Raw genomic sequence first — 13,034 nt, forward strand, 5'->3', positions numbered from 1 at the left:
AGCAGTCACCGGCCACATCGACCTGATCAGTGTTTGATTGTTGTGTCTTGTTGCTTTTCTTCTTTTGTCTCTCCTCTATCCACTCACCCCAACCGGTCGAGGCAGAAGGCCGCCCACCAAGAGCCGGGGTCTGTTGGAGGTTTCTTCCGTTAAAGGGAGTTTTTCCTCCCCACTGTCGCCAAGTGCTTGCTCAAGGGGGATTTGTTGGGTTTTCCCTATGTAATAATATTGATAACAGTAAGGTCTAGACCTTACTTTGTAAAGTGTCCTGAGATGACTTTTGTTGTGATTTGGTGCTATACAAATAAAATTTGATTTGAATTGATTTGATTATTCATAGTTTGATGACAGAAAAAGCAGACAGTGTCGATAAAAGTTAAGCTTAACTGGAATATTGCTGGGTTGGGTTGTTTGCCTTTGTTCTGTATCAGATACTGCACATACTGTAGAGGATTACTTGTTTGTTTTGAAATACCATAGAAACAATATCAGCAGCTAGACTAACACACCTTTGTAGCCTTCAGTTTGCTTTTGGGTTGAGCACACAGAACCCACAGATAGCAGCATCAGAAACGGTTCAGTCTTTTGTTTTAGGTTCTCCTGCTGGATTATTTAACTATACTCACTGTAGTCCCAGTTGGGATCTTCCTTTCAACAAAACCAGCCCCGACAATAAAAGAACAAAAGAAGCCAGCTCCTGCTGTTGAGGCTGTAGTGATTTGTGTGTGTTTTATTCATGTGAATGTGGAAAACCAAAAGCTGTAATATTTACTACCTAATGAGATCTGATATGAAACACAAACAGCAGATGCTATGGCTGATTTGTCGCCACATCTGCTAGCCGCTGTCGCCTTAGAGGGCCTACATACTTAAGGCTATATCTGTCCTTCTTCCTCTCTCTTTCATTAATCATGCAGGAGTCATAGATAATGGATTGTGTCTCTAGCCTTTCACTGCTTGCTGGCCAGATGGATCTGTTAACATGACCTACAGTGTATACATAGGCAGGTCTTTGTCCCTTCAGACATGCAACACTGGACATGACTTTAAACAAACATGAAGAATTCCTTTTTATTTCTATAAATATAGCTACTAGCTAATGTTAGCTCCCGAACTGAGAGCTGAGATCAGGGTGCACAACCATTTTTCAGTCTTTTGCTCCTGTCAGTGGAATCTCTAGGCCCGCTGTCAATTAGCTACAGTCTGCTAAGGCCATCCATTCTGAAGTGCCACAGTCAGTAAAATAATTTAAACGACTTTTTAGCCAAACAAAACAAGAATGGATGCAGGCCGGGTATCAACAAAGCCGAAAGCCTGCCCACTACAGTAACAAGCCATCCAGCGGATAAGAGAAGTAAGCCTGTTTTGCAATACATCTCATTATGTCACACGAGTATGAAATCACAGACAGTTAATCAATGCAACTCTCAGTGGGTAAGGGTTCATTTTGCCTTTTTATAGTATTTAGCGTAATGATTTTTTTTTTTCCAGTCGCTTGTGTCCCACATCAGCCGTTTAATGTTCTGTAATTTAGCCTGTGTTTAAAAGATGTGACCACAAATGTGAGGTGATGTGGTTTTACGAGAATAACAGCTCTTGCACTCCAATTACTCACACTGGGCCTTGTACTGTTTGTCCATTTGCATTTGTAAAAGGACCTTTAAGGCAGATAAGGCTGACTGAGAGAGGAAAAGCAGGGGGTAAATCTGAAAGCTTTTATTTTGTGATGCATGTGTGTGTGTGATAATGATAATGAAGAAAGGGAGGAATAGATTGTTACTAGCAGGAAATATGAAACATGATCCCTGACTCAGTGTTTGTGGTCTGAAAGGACATATGCACCTACAGTAATGATGTCAGTGAGTGATAATTGAGCAAGAGGTGTGTGCAGTGGGGTGTCTTGTCATGATGATGGTCTAATCAGAGGGTCACAAGTTTATATGCCTTAATATTACTAATCCCACCCCTGGCCCAGCGCTAGCTATTAATGTTTTTGGATTGATCCTGATTTCATACATCTGTTAAAGGTGTTTTTTTTTTTGTGTGCTTTTTTGGGTGTGTCCCTGTGTGCAGGTTAACTTTGTGGCTTGTCAGGTGTTTGCCCTGCTGATGGCTGTGTGGTTCAGGATCTACCTCCACCCAAGTAAGACCAGTCCCTTCATCAGACACGTGGTGGCCACTCTGCTAGGCTTCTACTTGGCTCTCTTCTGCTTTGGCTGGTGAGTCACTCGTCTGTTTATCTGTCAGCTCTTCTCTTGTTATCACTGTCCTTTTTATAGTACTTCATTAGTTTTTTTTTAATTTATAGATCCTTTCCTGTGGACTGGGCCAGTTTTATGCAGATGTAAATTATAAATACATATGTAATGTAAATGTAAATACATTGCTATATGCTGTTGGATTGTTTTGAAAGGGTAGTGTTATTCTCATGATTCAGTTAATGGTTGAAAACCTTTACTAATGTGCATTGCATAATTTGTTCAGAACAAAATGACATAACAGTCAATGGAAACCAGAATCATCAATCCATGAAGGGCTGTATTCAAAATCACAGTGAATAAAACAACAAAAAGTGAAACAATCACAGGCTCATCCAAGTTGCGTGAGTTTTATCACAGCAATTTATAATGTGACTGAGAAGGGTGTATGGTTGCCACAGGCCACTTCTGACAGCGTCTGGGGATGTTCCTGATGAGGTGAATGGTGTCCTGGGGGATTTCCTCCAAGACCTGAATCAGTGCATCAGTGAGCTCCTGGACTGTCTGTGGTGGTACTTGGTGGCATCAGAAGCACCAAAAGATAATGTCCCATAGGTGCTCAATTGGATTTAGGTCATGTGTAGAATGTGAGGGTCAGTCAGTGGCATCAATGCCTTTGTCATCTTGCAACTGCCTACACACTCTGGCCACATGAGGCCGGGCACTGTCCTGCACCAGGAGGAGCCCAGGGCCCCCTGCGCCATCATTAGGTCTGACAATCGCTCTGAGGATTTTATCCCAGTACCTGAGAGCAGTCAAGGAACTGTTAGCTATGCCTCCCCAGACCATCACTGGCCCACTACCAAACCGGTCATGCTTCATGATGTTACAGGCAGGAGACATGCCACCCCGATGGAGTCTGTTTCTGACAGTGTGGTCAGAAACATGCACACCAGTAGCTGCTGGAGGTCATTTTGTTGGGCTCTCGCAGTGCTTCTCCTGTTCCTCCTTGTACAAAGCAAATACGGGTCCTCTTTTTCGCTTGTTGCCCTTCTACGGCCCCGTCCACGTACACATGACTAAAACCCCACAAAACAAAAAGCTAGCCTAGTTGTTTATGTGTTAACTTGGCAGAGTTTGCACTGTACCTCTGCATGTTTCTGCTGTTTGCGTTTGCTGCTGTGATCAAGTGATCTTCTGACCTTATCATGTTATTTCTAGGCACCCGTAAAAGCCAGGGAAAACAGTGGCTCTTTGTTTTTAAAGACAAAATCATGATCTCGAAATTTCTTTTTTTTTTAATTGACTACTCAAATATTTGAAAATGATTGCCCATCCCTGCTATCATCCTCTTTCTTTCTGTCCTCTCACTTGAGCTGCTCCCCTTGCAGCCTTTCATTTTCTCACTCGCCCTCAGTTTGTCTTCATTTTCTTTATCCTTGCCAGAGCAAATAGGTTGATCATGTAGTAACTGATTTCCAATTAGAAAGCTTTTGCTGTGTTATAGACAACCCACTGTACCTTTGGCAGGTTGCCCCTTAGAGTACTGTGTGTGCTTGTGTGTGTTTGGAAACTGCTACACATCCAGCTATTGGGAGTATGCCAACCAGCCAAACTGTGATATGGCTTTATTTCATAACCTTGCTGATACACTCTCCATGTACATGTTGTGCCAGACGCTGATATCATTTGTTGTGGAGAGCTAATGTATTGTATTAATAGTAATGTATTATAATTCATTTGAAACAAAACTATCTTGTATTTAAATTGTGGCATGATGTAGGCACATGAAAGTGAGTGCTAAACTAAATCAGGGAATGTTATCTGTAATAAATAATGTAAACCCATACACTGTAAATGAGTGTAGGTAGATACAGTTTAAAATACTGGTATTGTATATGGTATTTATTATACTCAGTTTGGTGCACCAAGCTTTAAGCATCTATATTATAAACTAAATCAGCATTAAGTTCATGTTAGTGTTACATGAAATGTCTTGTTAACAATACCACATAATGATGCAGGCCAGAAATTATTTGATGAAGTTGCCAAGTAGAGTGAGATGGCATTAACTCAGCCATGCTAATGATTATTGTTTATAGGATCCCAGTCTGGTTGCTCATGCGTAATGTATGAATGCTTGTATGCATGCACATAGTTTGCCTCTGCACAGTTTTATTAACATGCATACTCACACACACAGATGATAATTGAGTCTTTCATTGCTGATACACGCACTCACACTGATCTGTATTAGAGGACACCAGGCTGCAGGTCCTAGAGGATCTGGCTCAGAGATGCTGCAGGATGTTGGCTTATTTTAGGAGCTAGTTCCTCTCCAATGGAAAATTGTTTCCGCATGCCGCCGGACACCACAATTGGTGATTGCTGAGCAACAGAAACATTTATTCCATCAAATGAGACTGAGTTCATTTTAGGGTTTTTTTGGACATGAGGAAAGACTGCATTTATTTAATACTGTCAAGCAAACAAGTTAGAAGTTACAGTGTGCTTAGTTGTGTAAGAGCTTTAGATATCTTTTCTGTCTCCCTTCCTCCTGTTCTGAATATCCTTTTTAACTGGAGAGATCATTTAATTCACCCAGCCTATCTTCCCTTATTCCCTGCCCACCCCTGATGCCCTCGCCCTCTTCGTCAACAACTAGTACAGTGTAGCATCTCTCCTCTGCTGGAGGGCCTGACGTAGGCAGCACCCTCCATAGACCCATCTGGTAGCTGCCGCTGCTCTTGAACTGTGACTTTGTGTCTTGTATTTGTGCTTCATGGGGAATGCACATAGAGTTTGATAAACCTGGACGCAAATTCCTGCACAATTCACTATATTGATATAAGGGATGTTGCAACTGGAAGGCATGGGAATCAACTGAGAACACAGTGTGATCATCATCATCCTGTCCTGTGACTGGAGATGACACATTGCAAATGGGGCTTCACACGGCTGATGGCATAACTGTGGTTTTGTAATGTTGTGGTTTCTCCTTCCTAATGGTGCTATGGGGTAGCAAAACAGGATGTGAGGGGTAAAACTCGATCAAATAAAGTCTAGTGTTGTCTAATCAAGGGTTTTCTATTTTCCAGTAAATGACGAACTAAGACACCATGCCAGGCAATGGTAAATGTAGTGCTGAGACAACATTCACAGGCTCTGCACTTTAAACCTAAAGAATTAGGTTTGGATCCTGAGCCAACAAGGATCAGCCCCACCAAAGTGTCATCAATTGACACACTGAATACCTACCAGGACCTTTGTATTCACAATTTGGAACAATACTATACATTAATATTAATGTTGTCTGTCTCCTCACAGGTATTCTCTCCATTTCCTGGTGCAGAGTGGTCTGTCCTACAGTGTCATAGTCTTTGCTGGCCTGGAGCACATGCACAAGTAAGAGCGAGTGGAGCACCTCGTGGTTCCTAGAAGTGTCAGAAATTCAGAATCAAACCCAAATATAAAACGCCTCATCATTTCCCACTTTAATAAACCTGAATAGGGAGCTAAAAGCTGGATGGTAACATTTAACAAAGGCAGCATATCAGTGAACTGTGGGTCAGTCTCATATTTGCTTCTTCATCCATCTGTCTTGTTTACTGGCATACAAGCCTGGGTTACAGTGGCAAGGATTCTGCCCCTAGGCTTCCATCTGTGACCATGGCTCATCAGGACAGCCACACATACACATGCATACCCATGCACTCACACTGTCTTTTATGTGCTTTATTTATTAATTAATTTTTTTACCAGAACTCAAGGTTGTGAGTGTAGCCGTACACAGTGGATGTTTCCCGTTGGGGAGAGCACTTTAACTAGATAGTAACAAATGACACTAGTGACTGTGCTCAGAAAGGAAATACTCAAAACCCAGTGAGAGAATGACGATGACCACTGGTTTAAACCAGACTAAAAGGTGACATTTCAATATCCAGCTCTGTTTTACATCATGTGTCATATTCATAACTTTACCCCTTTACAAACAGCATTAGTGTGCTTTTACCCTGGGGTTCCATCTCTTGCGTAAACGGGTAGATAAGCAGCGACCATGCCTTCTTATTGTACCTCTTATAAACCTGAAAACTGAAAGTGTCACTCAAGCCGAACCAACACACCTCCCATCATTTTCAGAGATAATGTTTACCCAGCCCTAGATGAAAGTGCAGTTCAAGGCGAACCACAGGCATTTGCATAACAAATGAGTTATATATTGTTCAGATTTATCTCAGGCTCTCTGCTTTTGCAGATATAAAGTACACATCCTCCCACTATTTAACCCATTGCATTTGCTCTTTAAACTGCCCTTGAGTTGGTTGCATAGATAATCAAAGCTTTGAAATACTGCCACTTTGCTTTATTTTATGCTTCCTTCTATTTTCTCTGTTCCAGTCTGCATTTGTTACTTGTGTTTTATTCTCTCCAATCTAATTTCAATAATTAGGTTGTCTGTTTTCTGTCTTTCTGATTCTCATGGTTTTAAAATCCATTTTATCTATATTTTGTCTAATAGTGCTTTTTTTGTTGTTCTCCTACTCCGACACCTGGCCCTTGGAATAAAGTGTCCAGTGAGCACCATGTAACACCTTTTATGGAAAAAATCTTTTTTCTGGACTGTGGGAGTGGCTGTGAATATGTACGTGACTTAGTGTGGCTCCAGACTGACTAGAAAGTCATTGTCCAGTGGTGGCGCATCATGTTTCATACATTCACTCTTGTGCAGGTCCAGAGTTGTGACTCTTCCCCTCTCCCACTCCCACGCTCTCTTCGACAGCTCACCTATTGGATGTGGTGAGCACACAGAGAATGTTCCAGATGCTTTCCAATTTGCCTGAAGTGTGTGAACCTAGAATGCCCTGCTGGTTGATGGAGAGCTGTGAAATTGTTAGATTTGGTTTAACCAGTGAAGAAGGCTGTGACAACAAAACAAGTGCCCTCATTAATTGATACTGTGCTAAAAGAAGAGCCATAAAACATTTCTTTTATAACTCAGACTGCTGAAGAAATCAAACATGACATGCCATCAAGCTTGATGGAAATATCGTCTTTTCAACAGATTATAGCCTATTTTGCTTAATTTTCTACAGCATGGCAAGTTGGTATTTCAGTGGCACTGGCACCCAAACATTTTGGCTTGTAACCCTTAAAATGAAGCACTCATTTTGTGCCTCCCTTGCTACAGTGTCTACTTCTTGTAACTGTCTTAATGAAGAAGCTAGTTTTCTTCTTTCCTATCTTGTTAATCATCTTGTGACCCACTCAGATGTCTCAGGAGTCTACATGTGTCAGTTTATTACCAGAAGCACTAGGAAGTGACTGTCTGGCTGTGTTTTGACACGGAGGACGGAAAGGTGATGCTGACAGCTGAGGCTACCTGCTTACCTAATTTCTCAGCCTTGCATAGCAGCTGAAGGACACTTAAGCAGACCAGATATGTTCTAGCACAGGGACACTGACGTTGCCACTCAGGAGGGGCTCCTCCGTTAATGAGGAAATTGTAATTTTTTTTTCTTTTTCCTCTGTATAACATAAGCCGCATGCTGAACAGATGTTTTCTGTGTGCGCATTTGCGCTAGCATCTAGCATCAGGTATTCCTTGAGGCATTTACTATGTGTACACAACATTAGAGAGAGGTCCTGGTGTGTTCAGACATTTATTTATAGCCTGTTTTTTTTTTTTGTTTTCAGTGCTCTAAGTACAGTGTGTAGTCATTCGCGGAGCTCTAGCAGTGACTTTTCTAACACCATCCCGCAGTGGAAGGTCAGCTCACTTTAGTCCTAGGCCCCATCTGGTGCCTTGAATGGAAAATAAAAAAACACCCCCCTTTAAGTTGTGAACACAAGTGAGATGAGGATAAAGGCAGCATCCCTGGTGGGCTCACTGCAAATGTGTAGTAGCTGCTGGAGCACATACAGTACAACTCCTATTCTTCCTGATGACAGCAGCTGTGTACTGAAAGTAGATGAAGCTGATCCTAATGAAATAGGATTGTTGCTATGGATAGGAAATTGAAAACGGAGTCAAAGAAAAGCTTTTTTTGCACTACTATACTGTTCATTTTATGTCTTATAATCTTACATTGAGCACATTTTTAATGTATTAGTTTTCAGAAATCTAACCAGACACAAAACATTAGTCAAGGTAAAGTCTGAGGATCCTTCCTGGGCTCTTAGTTTAAATCTATGAGTGTGCTGATAAATTAACTTATGGCTTTATTGCCAAGGAGGTCACATATTCTTCTGTTACTGTAATTTCCTTTTCTATAAAAACATCCATATTTAGATTAAAAGCTTCAGTCTTTGTGTACATTGCCATGGCCATAAATGATGCTAAATGTCGGGTGGATGCAAACACAGAAATCTCTGAGGGTTTTTCCAGTGTTTAATAGCAGTAGTGAGTTTTTAGAGACTGAGAAAGTTCGTTAAAGGTCTGAAAATGTTTCATATTTTGTTTTATTTTGTTGTAAAAGGTTCACATTAAAGATAAGATGATGCCTTTACTGCATAGGTTCTCAGAAGTAGGTCTCCAACACTGCTGGGGTGTTGTATAACTTCTCAGAGCAGCACAATCCTCTTTATGTTGGCCACAGATGAATGCAAACAAGCTAGTGTTGACTTGGGCTGACTGTGCAATAGCACTGTACCACAGATCACTTTAGTGCTGCTGTCTTTGGGCTTCTGTTGAAAGTTTGTGTTGTCCTTTGTCTTCCTCCACTGACAGTGGCACATTATTGGAGAACCCTCTGCCCTTTTGTCCAGTTTTTGACCCCCTCACTTTTCCATAGCTCTGCTTTGCTGCAGAGGCCACTGTTTTTGTACTGTACTGATAAAAGGTCTTTATGAAAACAAAGGGATCAACCAAGTTTATTTTCTCCCTTAATTAAGATATGAAAAGCTCCATATCCAAGCGTAGACTAAATTGTTGGCAATGAGTGTAAGAGCATATGCACCAAGATTTCCTAGTTGTGTCTTTTGAATGCAACATCTGTGTGTGTCTCTTCCTCTGTACAGGTACTGCTTCATAGTGACAATGGGCTATCTGATCTTGTGTCAGATCACACGAGTCTACGTGTTTGATTATGGAATGTACTCCGCAGATTTTACAGGGTAAGCTGTGCTAACACTACAGACCTTTCTATAATCTTTTGGATTCTTAATTAAAAACTGAAGATCTCCTTTGAGCTTAATTGTAATTCCCTACGGAGTATGACTGATGCTGAAAAAAAACAAGGAACTAGTAAGAGTCTGGGGAATATTACATATGACTTAACCTGCTTGAGCTGAACAGAAATGAGAGCTAGTCCCACAGCTCAGCAGTGTCCCCAGAAAGATGTCGATGGAGACTATGGCTCCTTGTGGTTGGTTCCTACTCCTCCAGACTGTCTGACAGTTCAAGCAGACAGCCTGCACTCCCAGCAGGGTGGGGGTGGTAGTTGCTAAGCAACCTAATGCAAAACCATACTGCCTGTGGGAGGGCAGAGATGTCCAGCATTTAACTACCTCATCTACGCTCAGTTTTTCTTGAAAATGTCAAATCTGCATGTTTTAAAATGTTAGCTTAATCCCTACAGTCAAATGTTCTTCATTCACCAGCACCAGGTAGCCTATAATTTGCTTAACATCTGAAGCAGTTTTATTAAAAAAAAAAACCAGGAAATCTCCAACCTGTTGTTATTATTGAATCTGTAGCTTAACTGAATGCTGCCGCCAGCAACATTAGATTAGAATTGCAAGCATTAACAGAAATTTTATATTGGACTGAAGTCAGGTCTTTGCGATGCCCACTCCAATACTTTGAGTTTGTTGTCCTTAAGCCATTTTACCACAGCACTGGAAGTCTACTTGGGGTCATTGTCCATTTGGAAAATCCATTTACCACCAAGCTTTAACTTCCTGCCTGATGTCTTGAGATGTTGCTTCAATATATCCACATAATCTTCCTTCCTCATGATGCCACCTATTCCGTGAAATGCTCCAGTCCTTTCTGTAGCAAATCACCCCACAACATAATGCTGCCATCCCCGTGCGTCATGGTTGGGATGGTGCTCTTTGGCTTGCAGGCCTCCCCTTTATTTCCCCAGACATAATGATGGTCATTATAGCCAAATGGTTCAATTTTTGTTTCATCAGACCAGAGGACATTGCTCCAAAAAGTACAAAAAAAAGTAGAAAAATAAAGATAATCACTTTATTTGGCCAAGTATGTTACACACACAAGGAATCTGTTTCCAGTACAGACTTGTGTCATGTCCCAACCAACTTACCAAAATGAGAGTTTAACATGACATCTGTGGAATGGTTAAAATATTTTAATGGCTTCAGCTTAAGCCTGTGTAAACTTCAGACTTAAACTGTGTGTGTGTATCAGGTAATGTTAGTATTTCTGTTGTGAAGAGCAGAGTGGCTTTGAGATTCACAATATTAACTAGGCCTGTTTCTGTTTAATGCTCTTTATTAGGCCCATGATGGTTATAACACAGAAGATTACCAGCTTGGCGTTTGAAATACATGACGGTAAGACAAGTCTCAAAGTGTCTCTTAAAGTGTGTGTTCATGAGTGTGTGTATCCTGGGTGGGGGTGGGGGGAGTGGCAGATATGACAGAAGTGAAAATGTGAAAATGTTCCTTTCTGGTTGGAGTTTAAAAAAAGATCACACGGCCATGTTTCCAAGCCAGTAGTCAGCTCTGACAACAGGCTAGTGAACCAGAAACAGAGTGTAACACACTTATGTAATGCAGCAAAGACAAGTGTGCATTCTGTCTGTCGCCCTTTCTCTCTATGTGAGAATTTAATGGCCAACTTTAAACTCAAGCTGAATTTGAAATGAAAATGTTACATTATAGCAGAGCAGCTCTAGTATAAATGTTCAGAGGATCCAGTTTATCTTCCATTGGTTGGCCTAGATTTGCATAGCTTTTTGAAGCGAATACAGGGTTTTTTGCTGTAACTGAAACATCACAGGTGCTGACATGGAAAAAAAACAAGTGCGATCAATTATTAGAGGCGAGGAGAGGCTTAGAGATTGAGCCAATGATGAGCCACTCACAGCTTTTTAGTTCCCACTTGGAGTGTTTAGTCCCTGCAGGATATATGCCATGCCAGCTACTTGGAAAGAGGCTGGGAGAAGGGAAAAAGGCTCTTTATTAAGATGACTTGTACTAATTGTCTAATTAGCACCTAGAATGTTGTAAGCTTTCCCTGTTTTTGTTTCATGTCTTTTTTGTATGTTACCGGTAGATGTATCTTTTGTAAAAACAATGGTGTCTCGTATTCTCATGTGGGAAAGGCCAGATCTGGCATGATACAGAAATAAAATAAGATAACTAACTCTATACCCAACACAGTCATCAGTCAAATAACAGCTCAGTATAGTGTTTTAAATTCTGTTGAAGTCGCTGATTCTCCCTGCAGCTATGTCTCTAATGAGAAACAAAGACTGTAATATCCCTGCTCAGAGTCACACCCTGCTACCTGTCTGCTGTTTATAGTTAAAAAGTACCAACCTCCGAGGCTGAGAAATGAAGCTAGTGTGGTTAAAAACTGCAGTTTCTTGAATGACTACTTGAGGCTGACTCCAAAAGGGAGTCATTGCCCATAGGCTCCCATGTTCAGCTTGATGGCAGAAATAAACATGTTTACAGCCTGGTACAAAAACCGGCTTTGGTTTCTATAGCTGATTTCTCCTTCCATGAATTTTATATAACTTGCCTGTTTATGTTGAGACTAAAGGTTGAGCATTAATTAAGGGCGTGGCCACTTTGAGTGACAGGCAGGAGGGTCCCACCACAGGTGGCTAACCGCTAGCTGTCTAGTGAGTTCCAAAATGGCGACGGTCAGAAAACCAATAGGTGATGTCACCAAGGGCTCTTTCATCATTTATATACAGTCAATGAGTTAAGCACATTTCACAGTTTTTGCTTTTATAGAGGAATATACTTAAGAGAAGCTGCTTATATTTATATTCGGTTACAGTCCTCCCAATTCTAATCACCACTTGTTGTAACTAGGGACTGCAGGGTTTTACAGAATATGTATAATGCATGAGTTTGTATTCTGTACTATTAAGATGTTATCTATATACTCCATGTTACAGTTGAATCAAACTTCTTTTCAGAACATTATCTCCAATTATCTTTCTGTGTCTGTCTGTAGGTTTGACTAAGCGAGAATCCCAGCTGACCCCCAGTCAAAAATACCTAGCTATCAGGTATGTGACTCGGGTTATGGTTTTACTACTTCAGGTGATAAGTTGATTCATTCAAAGCTGAATTTTAAAAAAAAAAGTTGAGATGGTTTCAAATGAGCATTCACAAGGTTCTTCTGAAAGAATTCATACCTTTTTTAACTTTTAGTTATTTTTGTAATAAAAAAATCTTCTTTGCTTTTTACAGAGGAAATCACCACACTACCTTCCTTTCAGGCTTGCTTTGGTGCTCAGTATCTAGGAAACCACACATTCACTAGTCTCATGTGGGCTGTATTAAAGGAATGTCCATACTCTCCATCTATCCTGCATTACAACAGCAGGACTGGCATACAGTGGGTACAGAAAGTATTCAGACCCCTTTAAATTTTTCACTCTTTGTTATATTGCAGCCATATGCCAAAATCATTTAAGTTCATTTTTTTCCTCATTAATGTACACACAGCACCCCATATTGACAGAAAAACACAGAATTTTTTGACATTTTTGCAGATTTATTAAAAAAGAAAAACTGAAATATCACATGGTCATAAGTATTCAGACCCTTTGCTCAGTATTTAGTAGAACCACCCTTTTGAGCTAATACAGCCATGAGTCTTTTTGGGAATGATGCAACAAGTTTTTC

General features: G+C 40.8%; 1 protein-coding gene across 3 annotated transcripts in view; it reads left to right on the forward strand.

The window, feature by feature from the left end:
• Positions 1-13,034, forward strand: part of mboat2a (membrane bound O-acyltransferase domain containing 2a) — a 38,519-nt gene that overhangs the window by 17,922 nt on the left and 7,563 nt on the right. For 2 of the 3 annotated variants that reach the window (XM_020591109.1, XM_020591108.1), the window contains 5 exons: positions 2,074-2,219; positions 5,526-5,603; positions 9,216-9,311; positions 10,663-10,718; positions 12,358-12,412. In XM_020591109.1, the coding sequence (XP_020446765.1) occupies positions 2,074-2,219; positions 5,526-5,603; positions 9,216-9,311; positions 10,663-10,718; positions 12,358-12,412 (431 nt within the window). Of the gene's footprint in view, positions 1-2,073; positions 2,220-5,525; positions 5,604-5,623; positions 6,841-6,927; positions 6,996-9,215; positions 9,312-10,662; positions 10,719-12,357; positions 12,413-13,034 lie in introns of those variants that run through there. The other variant, XM_020591110.1, reaches the window with a different exon arrangement.

Source organism: Monopterus albus, unplaced genomic scaffold, assembly GCF_001952655.1.
Source record: "Monopterus albus unplaced genomic scaffold, M_albus_1.0 scaffold13.1, whole genome shotgun sequence".
Lineage (NCBI taxonomy): Eukaryota > Metazoa > Chordata > Actinopteri > Synbranchiformes > Synbranchidae > Monopterus > Monopterus albus.